The sequence below is a fragment of the Populus nigra genome, chromosome 12, assembly GCF_951802175.1.
Source record: "Populus nigra chromosome 12, ddPopNigr1.1, whole genome shotgun sequence".
Lineage (NCBI taxonomy): Eukaryota > Viridiplantae > Streptophyta > Magnoliopsida > Malpighiales > Salicaceae > Populus > Populus nigra.
The window spans coordinates 12,692,434-12,713,622 of record NC_084863.1 but is presented as its reverse complement, the minus strand read 5'-3'; the positions used below and the strand labels follow the sequence as shown (position 1 = coordinate 12,713,622).

The window sequence follows — 21,189 nt, the reverse complement described above, 5'->3', positions numbered from 1 at the left end:
TTGAGGATTTCGATTCTAATGTGATGTCACTGTAGCAATATATATAAAGAAAAAATGACACCAAATATTGGAAAGGAAGGGAGGTTTTAGTTCTCTGTGTAAAAAGGATGTATTACGTACGTAGTTCCTCAGAAAAAAGATACAGATATACGATTCTATTAATAAACATTTTGAAAATGAGTTTGGCTGTAAAACAAATATCGGACAATATATATTACTATCACTACATAATTTACTATATTATGAGTTGAGTTAATTTTTTTAATATAAAAAAATATTTAGAAATTATTAACTTGTTTTTAAGTAGCGAAAAAAATTTTAATAGCAAACTTGAAATCTATATAGACATTTAATAAGATATATTGATGATTACATGCATTAATAAATATTTTAAAAAAAAACATCTTAGTTGTTACGGGGATATCTCGACGACTGAGTTATGTGAATGGGTAAATAAAAAAATAAATCATCACTTAGTTTTAAAATTATTAGAATCCAACTAGTTTTCAAAGATTTTTAAGGAAGAAGTTGGTTATGCTAAAAAAAATAAAAATTATTATAAAATATTTTATCTAAAATAAATTATATTACTGTTGATTTTAATGGTAAAAATATGTATTACAAATACATGGTAATATTTTGCCTAAACCAAATTCATATGTTAATTAATTGTGCTTGGAAGATGGTAGAATTCCAAACAAAAATTTTTCTTCCAAAGCTTAGTCCGACGCGCCACTGGAGCAGGAGGTGCATGAACAGACCGCAACGTGGAAGACTTCTTTCTCTTTCTATTGGTGGTGGCAGTGACGGTCACCTCCACCTGAGTTAGACTATAGGTCTTAAGAAATTCCGGCAGAAAGTTAGAGTTCCATTTCAATACTCTTTAACTGGTTTTTCATACTTTTGTTCCATGGGAGGTTGATTTTCTATAATACATGTATCATAGTCACAATCCATAATGCCCAAAACCGACGTAGTTTTGATCTTTTTATAATGAAATGATTTTGGTTTAGACAATAATTGAAGAAAAAAATCATCCGATCGACCCATTTGGATTATTTTTGAGTTTGACATAATTAATCTAGATTTGATTAAATTAACTTTTAATTCAATTAAAAATCAAAATTCAACCCGGGTTAATTCCGGGCTACTAGAATATCGAATCTACCACTAAATTCAACAATTATTATACATGTAATGGATGCTTCTATACTAGGAGAATATCAAATTGCTACGTCAGGAGGAAGATACAAATGATATGCTAGGAAGCATCATGGCCTAACATAATAGTAAGATTTTCCTGTAAAATGACGTCGGATCCCATCACACCCTAGGGTTGTGACAAAATGGAATAGTTAGCTTAGCAACCTATGCTAAACCCACCACAAACCATGTGTACGGACTGTACAAGGAAACAAGAACATAAGGTATCTTTTCCAACGAGAGTGTACCATTCTTGGCTGGAAAGAACCATTCCCTGTGTTTCTTGAATATTACAAACCATCGTAGCTGAGGTTCGATGATATTTTAAGAAGCAATTCCATATTTCTTTTCGTTTTCGTGCGTGTTATTTTTAAAAATTAAAATTTTTAAATTTTTAAAAGTCATCGCTACGCACTGCGTCGCGATCAGATGTAGCTTACAACTAGATTGACTGCCCGCGCTTTGCTGCGGGCGATTTTAGGTTATGAATGAAAATGTGGTTTTTTTACCAGAACAAAAATAACATCCATGAAAAATAATAATTGCTAGGCAATGATAAAAAGAACTGTAGCCAGGTATAGTATCAAAGATTTGATAATATAGATAAAATTATAAACAACAACAAAATGCAAGTAAGTTGATAGATTGTTGGGCACTAAAAAGACAATGTTGTTTGCAAATTATATTAAAATTGCAGAGGCAGCAATTACTTTATTGTTTTAGAAATCATAATCCAAGTCATTAGTAAAGAAATTGCTAGTGCTGGTAAGAAAATGAAATAAATTATGTCAAAAAAGAGAGGAAAGGATGTGTGAAAGGGGTGTGCTGCAGGCATGTGTAACATAAAATAACATAGAAGAATAACTTGTAAAATAAAAGAAAAAAGGTTTGCTATAATTTGATTTGATTCTTTAGCTAATGTCTTTTTTTTTTACATGTTAAATAGCTTCGACAAAAATATTTTTGGTTTTTATGAAATTTAAGGTTGAAAATTCCGTCTATATTTATGAATTATATAAAGTTAAATGTGTGGATGAGGCAAGAAAATAAAAATTTAGCATATTTATTTTTTTACATATTTTATTGTTAGACATCTTATTTTTATCGTTACACTAATATGTGTTGACAAAATCAAATCACATGACCGCTAATAAAGATAAGAAGAGAAAAAAATAAAGAACAACATAACAACCATTAACAAAACATGAAAAAGCTTTAAATCCAAGATCACAAAGATCTGAATTGATAATGAACATAATTTCAACAAAGACAAATTGACATAACCCAAAAGAATGTATTATGCAAGAAAAAAAATCAATAGCACAGTCAAAGCAAAGCAAAGTTGAAAGAAGAAGAAAAAGGTAATAAAGTGAGGCCAGTGCGTAAAAAAATGAAGATGAAAAGGTAATAAATTGCATGCCAAATAATGATTAAAAACTCCTACTTTTAAATCAGAAAATGAAAACACATTCTGGTGAACCTATATAAGGCTTACCTAATCCTATCCTAAATCCATAATTAAATTTCATTTTTCATAACTGCATCATCACAACACCACCCTCAACCTCATGACAACCCACGCTAGCCTGCGGCAAATCAAATCAGGAACAATCAAATATGTAATATTTTTTAAAACCCTTCAAATAAAAGGCCAAATAAGTAACGCCAAACAGTTTTAAAATCATAAATTTCACATTACTTAATCAAAGACCCTAAAATCTCAAACATTTAGCAGTGGACACCACAAACATACCTAGTTCCATCATCTTCTAACTGGGCCAAACTGACATACTCTCCATAATCACGTCTCGAACTGGAACTCGAATTCCCATCACTCCCAATCCCACCATCTCCTCCTCCTCCTCTAAACCCAACTCTCCTCCTTCTCCTCCTCCTGTACTCCACACAAACACAAACCATATGCAACACACATTGCAGCCCGTATCCTAAAATCCACAACCTCAAAGGCACATAGGAGAAGAACTAATGATAGAAAAGAAAAAAAAACAAACACATTGTAGTGTCCCTGCATTTTGCTGCTGGTGATCTTTGTTGGAAAGAAGTGATTGCTAGGTAGTGATGAAGAGAATTGAAGCCAACTCTAGTATGAAAGGTTTGATAATATAGATTAAGTTATAAACAACATCAAAAGTGAAAATAAGCTACCAGATTGTTAAGCACTTAAAGGACATTGTTGTTAGCAAATTATATTAAAATTACAAAGGCAGCAGTCATGATAATATAGATTAAGTTACAAACAACATCAAAAGTGGAAATAAGCTGCCAGATTGCTGAGTACTTAAAGGAGATCGTTGTTTGCAAATTATATCAAAATTACAGAGGTAGCAGTCATGTTCTTGGTATAGAAATCCAAATGCAAGTCATTTGTAGAGGAATTGCTAGTTTTCCTGCGATGCAAAGACAATAAAATAAATTATGTAAAGACAATAAATCCAAGTAATTGTTGTTTGTATTTTTTGGACATGTTAAAAAAAGAAAAACTTTTTTTCTCAAAGAACTCCAGCATCTCATTGTTGTGATTATTCCTTCAGGAAATATGAAAGAGGGGAGCATTTGAAATCATATGAGAAGAAACGAAACAAAAGTTTCTTGTGGCATTAAAACATAGTGAAGAAATTGAGTGCAGTGTATGCATGGATGGTGTGCTTTCAAAGCCTACAGCACCTGAAAGAAGGATTGCAGTCCTGCCTGAATGTGGATCATCCATTATGCATATCCTATGTCAGGAATGGGCGTCATGGTTCCCCAACCTCTGGGATGACTTTAATTTACAGCATTTACCAAGAAAGCAACCATATTTGTTGCAATTGTTTAAGTAACATATGCACATATATAATTGTAATGATTTCTTCTTTATATAAGTATTTATTGTGTGCACATAATAATTATGTTTTTTTTTATATCATATTCTTGTTAATATACATATATCCTTTACTAATCTATTGGTTTTAATGAAAATTATTAATATTGATATATAAATTAGCCAAGGAATGATTTTTTCTCTTTTAAGAATTGTATTCAATGTTATAATTAGCATGTAAAGAAGAGAAGAACTTATCAATTATAGGCTGTGAAGTGAAGAGAAACAGGTAAATGTAAAATAATAAAAGACAAACATAATTAGAAAATAAATAACAAATAAAAGGCATGTTGGACAAATTGGACAATGATTTATAAGAATGTGAGGTTAAAAACCAAACCTTTGAAGATGATGAGGATGTTGTCCGTTGTTTTTTCGAAGGTGGAAGTGAGTGATCAAATGTGTCGGATGTAGCTATGTTTCCCAAGTTTCCTTGGACTTCAATTGCTTTTTCATGCTCATCTTCAGGACTATTGTAATCAAAGGAGTGAAAGAGATGCATGGCAGAAGCATCATAGGTTAAGAACCATCAAATTTAGCATATGTCAAGGACAAAAAAAATGTAAAGAAAGTGTGGGGAAATGTAAACTTGCCTAAGTTGTTGTGTTGCAGCTTCAAAATCAAGTGCACGTCGTGCTTCACTGTTTATGCTTGTTTCCTTGTTTGGTGATATGTTCTGAGGTGGTGTCTCCAAGGAATTAGGAGCAATGCTGAGTTGTGTGACAGTATTTTGTGGAGTTGATGGAGCTATGAGAACCTGTTTCATAGAGCTTAATGGAGTAGATGTCTTGGATGTAGCAGATGATTTAGGTTCTGGAGTTGGTGTTTCTAAAGGATGGATGCTCTTATTTGTGGTGTCGTCAAAAATATTAGTAATGATAACCTCACATCTGTTGGTGATGGATCTGAAAGCACCAAATCGAAGCTGAAAAATCATGCTTTTGTTCAACTTTGCTGCCATGGCAGGAGGAAGAACTGAGGGATCAATAAATTTTTTATCATAGACATAATGGTGGGCTGATGATCCAAAAAAGTTCTCCGCAGTTTTCCCAAATAGAAGAAAATTAGTGACATCTTCTCCATCGGTAACAATGCATTCTAAGCGAAACCTATAATATAAAATTGATGACATGTTCATTAATAAGAAGTTTATGATAATGTATCCGAGGAATATTTTTTTTTATTTAACAACTTAATATTGCTTTAGTTCTGAAATTAGATGAGTTACCATGGAACTGGAAGAGAGGTGATAGCATCATGATCCATGCACGTGTAATTTTGTTCGCCCCCACTAAGTTTTTTGTTGCATTTTGGACAGCTTGGATACCACCAGCCATTGGGGAAATCAAAGTCAACAATCGAAGCTTGACAGGTGAATCTTAGATGCTGGTAATGGAAAGGAAATATATGTTTCAGGAGTGTGGCTAAATGAAATTTAAAAAAACTAATTATATGAATAAGGTAAAGCTTGTTATCAAAGCTAATAATAAAAGGGTATAAAAAATAACCTTGTGCTCATAAGGATTCATGCAAAGAATCTCATGTATTGTTCTCCTATTTTCTTTGATTTGTTCCTCTATCGATAAAACAGCATTCGATGATGAAGGGAGTTGTTGTATTTCAACGGGTAGTTGTGCAAAGCTACGTGTACAATCGATTAAAAAAGATGGTGAAAAAATAATTAGTTAGAAAAAAATTGATAATGGTAAAGCATAAGAGAGATGGTTGATGTTGGAATAACTTACAAATGTTTATATGCTAAGCATTCTGGTATGTCCGGATTGAAGTACCAAAGAGAGGCAGCTGTACTGTTAAGATTTGGTTTTCCTTGTGAACAAAAGAGTTTTTTGTAATAAAATAAAAAGGGAATTAGTTGGATCAGAATGACAACAAAAATCTTAAAAAATATATTTTTAGACAAAAAATTAAATGGAAGTTAAAATTACCCTTAAATTCTATGACACGAAATCCAGCAAACGCAATGATAACCGGAGATGGTAGGTTATGAAGAGCGAGTTCATCAAAATCTCTGGCACTATCACCCCAAAGAGTTATGCGAAGCTCCTCACCACTTTGAAAGAAAATACAAAACAAATTGGATCAATAAGCTTGATAAAAGTAAGGTAATTTGCATTTAATTTTTCAACTCACCGAATGTTCTCAAGCATGAATTCTCTCTTATTTTCGAGCGTCTGTCCACGAACCATAACTTGTTCAAGTGGCTGCAATGCTTTAAGTCTTCCAAGGACATCTTAAAAAACAGGAATGAATGCTTTTAAGTGATGTTATCAAGTTGAGTTCAATAATAGAAATGTTTTATAATAGGCTAAATGAATGAAGTAGATGGTAAACCTGTAAGAATTCTGGAGCCTTTTGACTTGGTCAGAATATGTGCATAGTCAATAAAATTGAAGTAGTATCTAGGAACATGAGGTGTAATAGCTTCAATGCCTGTAATTTTTGTGTTAGATTTGAGATCAATTACAGCATCATGGGCAGCAACTGTGTTTACTACTCTGTTTTCATAAGTATAGAATCCTTTGATTTCATAGTGATTTCCTTCAATAATTGTTGCTGCAAATGTTGGGAGATCCCTTGTTTTAGCTAAAGCTTGAATAGCTCCACCCTATATAAAAAAAAAGATTAATGTTGAAATGAAAAAAATAATTGTTCACCATTCCAACAACCGAATGAATTAGAATTTTTAATGCAATATGCAATAAGGTTTAGAATTTTGAATGCAATATGTAATAAGGTTTTGTAAATTATTTAAAGAAGAGTTTTGATGACATTAGAAGTGAGGTATTGGTACTACTTGAACATTAAGTTAAAGGACTGGTTTTAATAATGAATTTAAGAGATTTTATGTCTTAATATTTCTTAGAATGTTTAAATTGGTTGTTACGTATACAGTCTATCAATTTGAAGGAAGATTTTCTAAGTTAACAAACATGTCTTGAGGTGAAGGTAAAACATTATTTCTAGTAGGATGCACATATATTATAATTAATTATTATAGACCATTGTATAAATGAAAGCTGTATATAAAAGATGTATAGAATAAAAGATAAATATACTTCTTGGTTACTTCTAAATTCTTGTGCATAACTGGGAGTAATATACCTGGTAAACCGTGGCTCTAGTATAGAATTGTAACTGAGATTTCCATGGTGAATTGGTGTAGTTAGCAGTGAATGCATCATAAAATCTCTCAAACTTTTATATTAAATCATGTCAAGTAATAGAATATATAAAACTTGCCTGACCTGTATGAAATTTTCTATGGATTATAGAAAGTAAATGCAATGCTTGGGGTTTGTCTGGTTTTTTAAGCATGTAGAAAACAAAGTTGATTGTAAATTATAAATGGATGCTAAAAATTCATTATGTTATTTTTTTTTTACAATTTCAATATTGAAAAAGTTTTTTCCATAAGTTGAATAAGCAATTGCTGGTTTAGTGGTGAACTTAACTATAGCTTTATAGTAACAAATTAAAAAGGAAAGGAAACTTGGTTTTCCATGGGGAATCTTAAGAGCAAATAAGTACCTCTGGTTAAGTAAAAAAAATGTTAAATTGCCAAAGTAAAGAAAATATTCAGAAATGAGTGGACATGTATTATTCAAACATTTAAATATATAGAAAATAAAATTCATTAGTGGTTATATTTTCATGATAAATTATACCTGATTGTCAACAAAAACACAATTAAAACTGCTTGGCTGACCATTAAATTTAGCAATCCAAACTCGACAGGCCCTAGCTCGTAATGAAGGGTAGAAGTTGTATTTTTTAATCTGTTTTATAGGTAGAGCCATTGTCCTGCAAATGATTAATAAAAAAAAATATTAGGAGCAATGATAAAAACAGTAAAGCTAATATTAATAAAAAGAATGAGATGTATTGCAAATATTTAATTTAAAATGAATGGGAAAAAACAACAAATCGAAACATGCCCAACTTAAAAATGATAAATAAAAAAAAAATTTCTTTTGTAAAAAGCATCACCTTAGAAAAGAGAAAAAGACAGGGAGCAAAAGATTGACAATTAAATAAGATGTGGTTCCGAGAGATCAAGACACTGATAGAGAGCGAAGAACATCTTTATACACAATGTTTTTCACATAGATTGAATGATTTCCTTCAGCATCGCATGTGACAATCTTTAGTCCGTGTCTTGATGTAACTCGTGAAAGAGCAACATACAATTGTCCATGAGTGAAAACTTGATCCTTGAGAAAAACCCCAACGACTTTCAACGATTGTCCTTGACTTTTATTTATTGTCATAGCATAACACGGTCTTATAGGAAATTGTCTTCGTTTAATTGTGAATGGACATTTTGGATCATTTATTGGAAAAACAATCCTTGGAATAAATACACGATTGCCAATAAAAGACCCTGTTATTATTTGAGCTTCTATGACCCTCTCAGCAAGTTGCGTAACAATAAGTCTTGTTCCGTTACATAAACCAGCTGATAAATTAAGATTGCGTAAAAGCATTATTGGTGTGCCAATTCTCAAGGAAATTGTGTGGGATGGCACTCCATTGAACTCAAGTTGATTGATAAATTCAACGGGATACAAAATCTCTGCATTATCACCATCGCTCGATGTTTTGCAAACAATATCAGTACTTAGGTAAATCCGCTTCATTCCTGGCAACATGTTCAAGATAAAATCGTTGATTTCAAAAACTGTAGCATTTCTTGGAGTTACAATTGCTCTCTCTCTAAAATAGCATGGATCAATATTGATATCACGAATAGAGGGATACACTGCTGAAACAATTGCTAATATGGGGTTAGATCCAGGTTCAAGCAAAAGATCTTGTGGTATTTTAATCATGGATGCATCAGAATCATCAGGGAATAAAGCATCATGTTGAGTTCCATCACCAATTGCAAGAATCCAGTTGGCAAAAATAGCAAGTTCTTTCTTTTGATCGTTTGAAAGTCCATTGGATGATAGCCTCATATTCTCTGTAAGAGTGAGAACTTTAAATTTAGACCACAAAACAGAGCTGCAAAGAGATGCATGAACAATGTCTTCCTTTGTTCCTCCGGGAATAACAGGTAAAATCTGTCTGAAATCTCCTCCTAACAAAATTGATTTCCCACCGAATGGTTTATCATTGGGCAAGTCGTTACCATTTGCCAGGACATCACGAAGTGATCGGTCCAATGCTTCAAAGCAACACCGATTATTCATTGGAGCCTCATCCCATACAATTAGAGAGGTCATTTCTAGAAGTCGTGCAAGATCAGTTTTTTTTTTAATCTCGCACGATGAAGTATCAGAAACAGTAAGGGGGATCTTAAATCTTGAATGAGCTGTGCGGCCACCAGGAAGCAAAAGTGATGCGATACCCGATGATGCAACAGCAAGGACAATCAAACCATCTGATCTCAACCGATTAATTATTGTATGCCACAAAAATGTTTTCCCAGTTCCTCCATGGCCATGAACAAAAATTAATTCTTGTCTTTTTTCAAGGATAGATTTAACAACACAATCATAAACATTTAGCTGACATTGATTGAGTTGTGGGAAAGCTGATGAATGCTGACATATAAGATCTGCAATATCGTAGTTAAGCTCTTCTCTCAAAAGTTTATTCTTTATTTCTGACAATAAACGCCCATCAGGCATTGGAAGCTTGTGTTTTTCAAGAGATGTGCCAGCAACATTGAAGAGAAGCTCAAGCTCATATAGAACATAGTTTTTAAGCTCATCATCGAATAATTTAAGATTAGGCATGGCAAAGCTGGACTTGAAACGGGTGATAATATCATCATACATTGAGCGCCAGAATTTATTGAACAAAACTTCTGGATCAGCAACATCACAGAAAAGAACAACACTGACAAAGAGATTCCTAATTTGAGGAGATGTTGCAGTAGCCATGGCCTCACAAAAGACGTCTTCCCATTCTTTATCATCCCCTAAAAGTCCCAAGGTCTTGCAAGCAAGTTGAAATGTTGGATGCACAACACCCGAAACATTTTTTAGATAATCAAAGCTCAATGCTCCTCTTACATGGTTAAGGAGTAGTCTTAGAAAATAGAGCTCTCCTGAAGCAGGGTGAACATATGTTAATCGACCAAGACTAAAACCTTTTGATCTTGGAATCCATTCTTTTTTACCAGGATCCCAAATATATTTATGTGGAAATTCTGAGTAGTAAAGCTGACGTGCTTCATGATCAATTCTATTACGTGTGAACCATTCTGTGAGCATTGTTTTTTCAATACCTGGTTTTTGAAGTACTGATGGTAGACTTTCATTTCCTGAGTAAACTACATTTTGATGCAATGGCAAATGGATTTGAAGTCGTTCAACAGGAGGTGATCTTGAATGTATTGGAAATTGTAGAAGACGCCAGACCGCTTCATATGGGCATATAAAACGACAATTCATATACGCATGGATCTCATCAGCATGATCTTTTTCAACAACAACTCTACATCTGTCAGAGCCCTTGCTTACGTACTTAAAAAGATACTTAATTAACATTGACTGACAACATATCTCAATATTTATATGGGCATTGTATCGTAATAAGAGTTCCCTATTATATGGAACAACATATCTGTTATTGAGCTGAATGCCATTTTTTATAACAAAATTATCTTTAAGATCACGACGTCTGTAATAAACAAAGCCATTATCATCAAAAACAGTTTGTGTCTTGAATTTTTTTGGGAATCTTTTTGAGCAAATTCCCTCGTTCATACACTGAGATTTTGGATTTGCAAGACCACACGGACCATGTATCATGAATCTTGAAACAATTTCATAGCATTTTGGATCTGTAAATTTGTTAGGGATTTCAGCTGAAACAATGGAATCAACATCTTCAGGTGTACGACATTTAAAATTCGAGTGTAGCCAAATCAATATATGAGTGTGTGGCAAACCCCTCTTTTGAAATTCAATTGCACAAACATCTACAAAATAAAAAGAAAACTAAGCCAAACAATCCTAATAAGAATAGAAAGTTGTAATGTTTAGAAGAAATGGGATAAAAGATAAGGCACCTGCAATTATCTGACCAAAAGGCTTGCCTGATTTTATGAAGGCTAACATATCAATAACCTTCGATCTAAAAACACGTGTAATGATATCAGGCTTGTCTTCATGCTTGTAAATTCGACCTTTTGTAAGCTCCCTTCGTATCTCCGGCCAATTAACATTACATGTGAATGTAATAAACAGGTCAGGATTTCCATAGGCTCTACAAATAGCCATTGCATCCTGGTAATTATTGATCATATAACGTGGGCTACCAGTTAAAGAAGATGGAACAATGATTTTCCCAGCTGAGAAACCTTCAACATCCCCATTAAGCACAGCTTCATGGATACCTTTATAAACTTCTGTACGTAAATCTTTTTGATTAGCTCTGATATAATCAAGACGATCTTCTTCAACATTAACAAATGCATCGACCAAGAATTGTTGGTACAAACGACCTCCTTTAATGATGGTATTATCGCACCCAGGCCTTTCATTGATAAGGTAAGCATAATAAGCTCGCATCGGAACTCTTGACCTTTTCCTTGTTTTTTCATGTCCATGATCAACAAACATAATATTACAGGAGTAGCCATCTTCACCATAAGGAAACAAAAGAGGATACTGTAATGCCATGAATTTTGGATGTAATTTTGAGATCCTTTTTAAAGAACCTGAAAAGCATTCAATAATTATATCTCGTTCCGAGAAAAAATCTCCAATATCTCCGACAACTAATCCACCAATGTCATTTGATGTAGGATCATCATATTGGCGTGAATCATGGTTTCGCTTTCCAAGTAAGCGAAGTTTATAATCAACAGAGTGAATATTTTGAGTTTTGTCTCTAGCTTTGCGGAATAATTTGGCAAGCTCGTTCGTTTCATCAAGCATTCTTAAAAGATCCACAACAATATTCTCATCTAGAGATGATGATTTGGAGTCTTTTGTAAATGGTAAAAGTCTATTTGCAACTTCGTGAGCAGTGTCAAACACATAGAGCTGTGCAAACTTTGGTGATTCTCCATCAACAGGTAAGAGAGAGCCCATTAAATGATGACAATGACCGCTTATCTTGAACACATATGGAGCTGGTTGATCATTAACAGAAGTATCAATCTTTGCGCCCATTGAAGTGAAAGCAAACATAGAGTTATAAGCTCGTATATTGTCCCGAAATTTTTTTGAGGCAGAGCCATTGCTGGGATCAAGAAGAAAATCAAGAATTGAAGGAGTTGGTTGCATAGCTGGAAGGGAAACTCGACCATTAAGGCAACAAAGTGAGAAAGATGGATTCTTTTTGGATGAACGTGCAAGACGTTCTTGGAGCCAAAAAAGCGCATTACAATGGCGACATGTAAAAGTCTTATCACCAAAGTCAACATACTCGCATGTTTCCCCTAGAAATTACAATGAAAATAAAAGATAATTGAAAAAAAAGAACATGGATGATATAAGGTATAAAAAAATGAATGAGAGTTGGGGAAATTTCAAGGTAAACTCACTTTTTCGTTTTTTTTGGTATTCAGATTGGCCAAGCAATAGGCTTTGATAAGCAATTGGTCCATGTGTGGTGTTAGTCTCAAAGCAAGTATTGTTATTGACATTTTCATCGAAGGGAAATCCATATGCAACATGTGCCTGACTTGTTGATGCTATTGATAAAGAGGTATTATTATTCGAGATTGAATAATTTCCTTGTAAGGAAGTAGAACATGATGCACCATCATCAGTAGTATGTAAAAGCAAGTGATCATTGGTTAGATGATCAGAGTTGTACGGTGTTGCTTGTGTGAATGAAAAATTTTTGTCACTCAAATTTCCTTCACTATAAATATGGATTGTTGAGTTGTATGGTGAAGAAACACCAGGTCCAACATCATGGAATGGTTGTAATCTTTGTCGATCGCTAGTCATAAAGTCGTTGCTTCTAAAAGTTAAAAGATAAATTTAAATGGTCAAAAATAATCAATCAAGGCAATTTTAATAACATGGTTAGAATTGAGAATATAAATGGAAAAGAAATAAAAATTCCATGAAAGAATAAGAAATCGAGCAGAAAATTTAATCATGAAATAGAGGAAACATGAACACATGAAAAAAATCGCATTGATTTGAAAAAAAAATAAAGCATAGAATGGAAAAGACAAATACAGCAACAAAGAAAGCATGAAAAATGCAGGCCAAGTCTGAAAATAAAGGTGCACCTGTAGCTGCAGTGAGACAGGAAAAATCTGGTGTTTCAGCTTCCTGTAACGTGGAGATAGTTGAACAACAATTGGAATAACAGACCTGCAACAAAGTCACGAAGCAAATTTGAATTTGTGAGGTGGACAATAACAACAACAACAAAAATACATGTGATTACAAAAATTGCAAGCAAACAATTATGAAAAATATGTTCATTCTGCTGTAAAATTCAGAGTTGTTGCAATGGAAAGAAGCAAATGCAATAATAAAGAAAGTGTGTGGCATTTGTTGCAATAAACAGAGGTGGTATGAAATGAACATTTTTTTTCTCAACAAATTCTCGGTGTAAACCAATTAAGCCACAATTTATATGCAATCGAATTCAAAGCGTAAAACGTGTTCATTATTCCGTAAAATTTGGAGTTGTTCCAATAGAAAGAAGGAAATGCAACAAAATAAAAAAATGAGTGGAAATTGTTGCAATAAATAGAGGTGCTACGAAATGAACAAACTTTTTTCACACCAAATTCTTGTTGTAAACCAATTTAGTCACTAATTATATGCAATGCAATTAAAAGCATTAATTCAGCCACCAATTACATGCTCAAATTAAAATCATGGGAATTAACAACATAATTTTAACAAAGAAAATTTTTTTCATGCAAGCATTGTTGAAAATAAAATTAGTCGGTCACATATGTAATTGAATCGAAAAGCCTTGACATGAGCAATGTATATTGTTGTGGAGAAAATAGAATAAAAAAAAATAATGGTTAAGCACAATATTGTCAATGATTCCAACCATATTATACGCAATCAAATCTAAAGCGATAATTCAACTGCCACTTATATACAATTTAATTTAAAATCCAACTAAAACTAAATTGTAAGGGAATGGTTTATAATTAAAACAGTGAAGTTGGAGATCTGGGTATGCTTCTTTTTTTTTATCAAACCTTTGTGAGATTTTGCTGGGGTTGTTGATAATAACATGTAGTCAAATAAAAAAGGTTTTTGACCTACTGACTGATTGATTGTCTTCTGTAACTTGGATAATTTTTAAAGTAAGTTTATTTTTGGTTAATGTTTCTGGTAGTATTGTGATTTTCCTTTTCCAGTTATTTGGTGAATTGAATTGTCTGTGTGGATGCACTTTCTTTGAATTGAATTTGAATTTTGATTATGTTAATGTGAATGTGACTTGTCAGGTAAGTTGTTTATTGTTTAATGAGAATTTTTTATTCATTTTTTATTAGTATTTTAGTACCTTTGATCAATTAATTACCATGTTTGAAATGCAATGCGGGGCAGCTTTTCATGGGTTGGAGCTGCTGAGCATTATGTCTATGTGGGGATTTTCTCTCGTTGTTGTTATATTTTCTGATGTTGGCATTATGTGATCGAATAAGGTTTTTTGATTGTTGAAAAGTGTGCTTATTTGGAGCATGGTTAAGTGTTTATTACAACATGACTGTTACACCAGTTTAGAAATTTTTTGGTCAGAATTTTTAACTGGTTTTGATTTCGATAACATGCTGGATTTAACTTAAAGTTCCTTCATAAACTGGATCACTGAATTTGAATTGGCTAAATACCGGTGTGATTAAAGGATATAATTACCCAGAATTCTGCCATGATGTTTCTGGCATATTTGATGTTTGAGGTATTATGAGTCTTCATAACTCGGTTATGGTCAGGTTAGGATTTGGGACTTGGGATACTGAAGACATGATGATTATAGTACTTCAGGGAATTTATCGTGGTTTTCTCTATGATTTCTAATAATATTGAGGCATTGGGTGTTTCATTACTATTTGACAGAAAGATGCAATATACTATTGTGGAAATTACATAATGCAACCTGGATGTGGAGTTTCACTTTCACGTGCCCAATATGCATATAATCATTATTTGATGTGAATATATTGGATTCTTGATGTGCATTTGGAGGCTTATGCAAAAACAAAGTTAGCAAGGGGTTGCTGGAGAGAACTTTTATATACAGTTTCAGGGGAAGGTGAACTGATGTGTTTTAATTAGTACCTAGCAAAGCTTTATGTGCTGAGATTTGTTGCATTGTCATTTGTGCTTTTTGGTGGTGTCTATTAAAAGCAATTAAAAAATAAAAGCAAACTATTTAATGAAAGAATAAGATTAAAAAATTCAATAAAAAAGTTAATTATGTAATAACGGAAACATGAACATATATAAAAATCCAAATTAATTCATAAAAAAGCAAGCATATAATGGAAAAGAAAAATACAATGACAGTTGCAGGCAAAAAACAGGTCAAGTTTGAAAATAAAGGTATACCTATAGCTTGAGTGAGACAGGAAAAAGGTGGTGTTTCAACTTCCTACAACCTGGAGATAGTTCAACACCAATTGAAATAACATGCCTGTAACGTATGGTGAAAAATAGAAAGTTAGCAAGGAAATTTGAACTTTAGAGATGGACAATAACAATAATAAAAAAATATGTATGATTATGAAAATCAATAGAAAATAATTATGAAAAATGTGTTTAATCTGCTGCAAAAATAATAGTTGTTGCAATGAAAAGAAGCAAATGCAACAATAAAGAAAGTGAGTAGAATTTGTTGCAATAAACAAAGGTGATACAAAATCAGCAATTTTTTTTCCATCAAAATCTTGTTGTAAACCAATTCAACCACTAATTATATGCGTCCACTTCAAAGTAGTGACAATTCAACCACCAATTACATGCAACTGAAATTAATTAAAGTCATGGCAATTACCAACATAATTTTCGAAAGAGAATTTTCTTATGCAAGTGTTGTTGAAAACAAAAGTAGCTAGCAATCACATGTAATTAAAGTCAGTGCAATATATATTTGTTGAGAGAATAAAACCTAATAAAACAATAATGGTTAAGCATAAAGTTGTAAATCATTTTAGCCAAAAATTATATGCACTGAAATTTAAAGTGATAATTTAATTGCTAATTATATATAATTTAATTCAAAGGCCAAGGAAAAATAAAACAACATGTCAAAAATCCTTTATTCAACAGTAGCACATTAAATGACCATGCCAAATCAATAAACAATTTAATTTTATATTTTCAAGCATAGAAGTAATAACCTTGATTCCCTGCATTATTTCATTAGCTAACCTAGCAATTAACATCCAAAAGGGAAAATCTTCAACATAATGTTATTTCTTATTCTTAAGCATATTTCATTTCGGAATGCATCTCTTTAAATAACCTCCAACATGAGTTCAATCAACTCTTTTTTAAAACACATATCACTAAGCATGAGTTCAAGCAACACCTTTTAAAAAAAAACACATATCAGCAAGCATATATTTTTCAGCAAAGCAAAACAACACCCTAATCTCAAGCTATGATGCAAACAAAGAATAAGCATTGATTAATTTAACTTAAGTTCTTTCAACAACAACAAAGATATTTTAAAAAATTTAGTAGAAAATAGCTTGAAAGAAAGAATGAAACAACTAAAAACCAGAACATTGTTTTAAAAAAAAAAAGAGGCATGAAAATACCTTGTTAAACATTTCTTGAAAGTGGATAGCAAAAGCAATAGCCTACACGATTAAAGATTCTGAGAAGTTCCACAAAAAATAAAGCAACCTGTAAAACAAACATTTTCAGATGCATAAATTCACTAATCAGCCAAATCAGCACCTAAAATCTAGGTGGAAAAAAACCACAAACAAATTGTTTTTCTCATATCTGAAGCACCAATCAACCTCAAATGCCTTATCTCAAATAACAATTTTTTTAAAAGGGAACAAAACAACGTGAAGCCTAACAACAATGAAGCAACCTTAGGCTTTGTGTGAGCATAGTGCAGAAAAAAAATGTTATTAGATAATGTATGCACTATGCTGATCATGTTACAAAGGAATGAGATAACACAATACAACTCACACATTACCTAGTAAATTGAAAAAAAAAAAACATGGAAGCCATTCAAAGGCATACAGATAAGATGACAGGAAAAGGAAAAAAAAAAACTACAGAAGCAAATGAAAAGAATAAGGGGAACTGTAGTTACTGAAATGAAAAAAAAACAATGCCACATGACAGCCCTTGCCAATTAAAAAGACCACATGGATTAGAGCAAAAAACTCTCAACTATAAAAAAATATGGACCCAAAATCAAAATCAAAATTGCATGGATAAAGTAATAATTAAATAATGATGGGTTTCAGTATAGAGTCGGTGTTTTAATATAATGATGGGTTACATTAATTTTGTATGGACAAAGAAATATTTAAATCACAAACATGTATTTATTTGGCATATGTGGTTTTACAGCTTATGGAGCACAACCTTTTGTTCTTGAAAATGGATGATCATGACATGCAATTTTTTTTTTTACCTTTATTTCAATATATTTCTAATACTTTATCAACAAAGTATTTCAATATATTTCTAATACGTCAATATATTTCTAACATTTCAAAAAAAAACAAAAAGAATTAATCTGTAAAAAATGAACATAAAATGGAAAAGAAAAATACAGCAACAAAGTTGCAAGGAAAAAAGAGGTAAAGCCTGAAAATAATGGTGCACCTGTAACTTGAGTGACACAGGAAAAAGGTGGTGTTGCAGCTAGAGATAGTTCAACACTAATTGGAATAGTATGCCTGCAACAAATGGTGAAAAATAGAAAGCCACCAAGCAAATTTGAACTTGAGAGATGGACAATAACAACAATAAAAAAAAGACATGCAATTATGAAAAACGAAAGGAAATAATTATGAAAAATGTGTTCATTCGGCTGCAAAAATGATAGTTGTTGCAATGAAAAGAAGCAAATGCAACAATAAAGAAAGTGAGTGGAATTTGTTACAATAAACAGAGTTGATACCAAATGAACAATTTTTTTTCAACCAAAATCTTGCTGAAAACCAATTCAGCCACTAATCATATGCAATTCAATTCAAAGCGATAATTCAGTCATCAATTACATGCAACTAAAATTAATTAAAGTCATGGCAATTAACAGCATAATTTCAAAAAGAGAATTTTCTCTATGCAAGTGTTGTTAAAAACAAAAGCAGCCAGCAATCACATGTAATTGAAGTGAAAGGTCTTGAAATGAGCAATGTATGTTCGTGGAGAGAAAATAGAACCCAATAAAACAATAATGGTTAAGCATAAAGTTGTAAACCATTTCAGGCAGAAATCATACATAATGAAATTTAAAGTGTTAATTTAATTGCTAACTATATATAATTTAATTCATAGGCCAAGGAAATATAAAACAACATGTCAAAAATTCTTAATTCAACACACAACACCTTAAATTACCATGTCAAATCAATAAACAATCTAATTTTCCGTTTTGAAGCATAGAAGTAATAACCTTGATCGCCTAAATTATTTTATTAGTTAACCAAGCAATTAACACCCAAATGGAAAAATCTTCAACTTATTATTATTTTTTATTCTTAAGCATCTTTCATTTCGGAATGTATCTCTTTAAATAACCATTAACATGAGTTCAATTAGTTTTTTTTTTAAAAAAAAACACATATCACTAAGCATGAGTTCAAGCAATACCTTTTTAAAAAACACATATCATCAATCATATATTTTCCAGCAAAGCAAAACAATACCCCAAACTCAAGTTAATAAAATTTAATTAGCCTTTGAGTGACAAAACTGTTCAAAGTAGAAAAGACAAAAGTGAAGATGGTGTAGTTGTTCGTCTCAACCAAAGCTTTTTGGTAACACAAATTGTCTAAGAAAATGACAGCGAGAACTGAAATTGCAAGCAAAGCTAGTTCTCTTGATTGCACACAAAATTGGAGGGAAGAAATTAAGGAATAAAGCATCAAGACCAATTGAAAATTAAACAACAAATCCATTCATTTTATGGAACAAATAAATTAATTAAAAAAAATTGTCATAGAATCAAATGTATCCAGTCAAGTCAAAAACCTTAATTGCAATTAAAAATCAATGTTAAGAGAAATTACAATACGATCTTGCAAGGTTTCGGCTTTTTCAGCCACGACTTGATCGGCTTGGTGAACAACAAAGTTGTTCCCTACTTCCACTGCCTTGCTCACATAGAGAGAATTGAACACAAACTGATACAACATACTTGTTTTTCAACGAATGAAAACTTAAGCACAAAAAAAAAAAATTAAATTGTCCCTGGTGCTATTAATTTGAATAGCTATGACTGCAAAATATTAAGATTCAAAATATGAGCTGAGCTCTTCCTCTTGAGTCCATGAAAACTAAATTCTTATCCAAGACTGAGTTTATATTATTGGGCTTTTCTTCAAGGTAGAGCTTATGAACAGTTGGAACCGTATATATTGCGTGAGACTTGAGTTTCTAGGTTTTCGAGGGGTTTTTTTATATATAATTAAATTTGAATTTAGTTTTAGATAAATTCAGATTTAGCTATTAATTCAACTTAAGCTCCTTCTACAACAATAAAAATATTTAAATAAATTTAGCAGAAAATAGCTTGAAAGAAAGAACAAAACAACCATAAACCATAACACTGTCTAATAAAAAAAAAGACATGAAAATACCTTGTTAAACATTCCTTAAAAGTGGATAGCAAAACCAATGGCCTACACGATTAAAGATTGTGAGAAGGTCCACAAAAGGTAAAGCAACCTGTAAAACAAATATTTTCACATGCATAAATCAACTTATCAGCCAAATCAACACCTAAAATCGAGATGAAAAAAGCCACAAACAAACTGTTTTTCCTATATCTCAAGTACCAATCAACCTCAAATGCCTTATCTCAAATAAAAAATTCATTCATTTCAATTCATAATTCTTTTTTAAAAATAATTTTTTAATCCAAAACCAGATGGAACAAAAAATACTTACCCTAAATCTCCTGTGTTGTTGATGGAATTATTTTTTTTTAGGTGCTAGGCTTCTAGTCCAGGTTATGGAGAGGCGTTTTAAAAAAAAAATTAGTGAAGATATACTGAGGTTTTTCGCTAAAACTCTATGAAAATTTGGTGGTCTTTCCATTCTGCTGCAATTTTTTTTTTAATTCCCTAAAGCATGCAACACAATTGTCAAACTCTACAGGTTCTCATGGCCAAACAGTGTTAAATGTTTTAGAAGATTAGGCTCTATTTTTTCTGTCCCAAATACACGAACCATTTTGGGAACAAAGTTTGTTTCTTTTTCTCTAACCCCCCTCATTTATATCCCACCAAACACAAATATTAAACGAAACTCTTTGGGGGCTGAGAGAAGGCTAAGGTAATTTTTGTGCTTGGAGGGTTCTTGGGGGCTAATGCTATTAACTTTGATTTGCTGAATGTTTATAGTCAAATGAGATAATAATCAATTTTAAAAAAATTAAAATATATCATTTTAAAAAAGTCAAATAGAATTTCAACCTGATAATTCAACCTATAGTAAATTAACTCATTAGATCTAAGCCAATTTCATATTAATTTTTTTTTAAAATAAAAAAATTCAGGCTAGAAGTTGAGGCGATGAATTCTCAAGTCGTCATTACCAAAACTCTAAAATATATGGGATTTCTACCATGTCGGCATTGTGCCCCGCTTTTCATCTCTTTTGATTATTACTCTGCTTTTTCTTTAAGCTTAAAGATGCTCTGCTTTTTCTTTAAGCTTTTTTAAGTCATTGGCTTGCAAAGAGTTTAAGAAACAGGAGAAGAGGCAATTAGCTTGCACAGCCAGCTTGCATGATTGGTTTTTAATGCTACAAATAATCGTTCAATAAAAGTAAAAAAAATTAAAGACAACTAAAAGGAGCCGAATCTTAAAAATACAGTAAAGAGACAATGGACAAATCTGGCTTTCAGCATTGACATGTCTAAACAAACCTCTCAGTACAAAGTTTATAACTTGCAACCCAAATTGATTTGAAACTAAAGTTGAGGAA

The 21,189-nt window shown here is 32.1% G+C and overlaps 3 protein-coding genes across 5 annotated transcripts; all 3 read right to left on the bottom strand.

Annotated features, from left to right (window-relative positions):
- Positions 1 to 3,291: 3,291 nt before the first annotated feature.
- LOC133668979 (uncharacterized) lies at positions 3,292 to 5,991 on the bottom strand. 3 transcript variants are annotated; one of them, XR_009833834.1, is made up of 7 exons: positions 5,830 to 5,991; positions 5,593 to 5,725; positions 5,313 to 5,470; positions 4,678 to 5,193; positions 4,425 to 4,554; positions 3,889 to 3,976; positions 3,292 to 3,611 (listed from the first exon to the last, which is right to left on the bottom strand). XR_009833834.1 is itself a non-coding variant. In XM_062088995.1 (7 exons), the coding sequence occupies exons 2-6, from the start codon at positions 5,611 to 5,613 to the stop codon at positions 3,924 to 3,926; spliced, it is 843 nt and encodes a 280-aa protein (XP_061944979.1). In that variant the 5' UTR covers positions 5,614 to 5,725; positions 5,830 to 5,991; the 3' UTR covers positions 3,292 to 3,611; positions 3,889 to 3,923. The 3 variants fall into 3 exon arrangements, 2 of the variants coding, with proteins under 2 accessions (XP_061944979.1, XP_061944980.1); XM_062088995.1 differs by having other exon boundaries at positions 3,889 to 3,941; XM_062088996.1 differs by lacking the exon at positions 3,889 to 3,976 and having other exon boundaries at positions 3,299 to 3,611; positions 5,830 to 5,990.
- Positions 5,826 to 20,416, bottom strand: LOC133669016 (uncharacterized). The gene is made up of 10 exons (XM_062089032.1): positions 19,839 to 20,416; positions 17,857 to 17,930; positions 16,821 to 16,908; positions 15,607 to 15,691; positions 13,311 to 13,395; positions 7,771 to 7,906; positions 6,437 to 6,710; positions 6,236 to 6,335; positions 6,031 to 6,155; positions 5,826 to 5,911 (listed from the first exon to the last, which is right to left on the bottom strand). Exons 6-10 carry the CDS (start codon positions 7,900 to 7,902, stop codon positions 5,826 to 5,828), a joined length of 717 nt encoding a protein of 238 aa, XP_061945016.1. The 5' UTR covers positions 7,903 to 7,906; positions 13,311 to 13,395; positions 15,607 to 15,691; positions 16,821 to 16,908; positions 17,857 to 17,930; positions 19,839 to 20,416.
- On the bottom strand, positions 8,158 to 13,020 carry LOC133669015 (uncharacterized). Its single transcript, XM_062089031.1, has 3 exons — positions 12,609 to 13,020; positions 11,127 to 12,503; positions 8,158 to 11,036 (listed from the first exon to the last, which is right to left on the bottom strand). The coding sequence occupies exons 1-3, from the start codon at positions 13,018 to 13,020 to the stop codon at positions 8,158 to 8,160; spliced, it is 4,668 nt and encodes a 1,555-aa protein (XP_061945015.1).
- Positions 20,417 to 21,189: the final 773 nt, after the last annotated feature.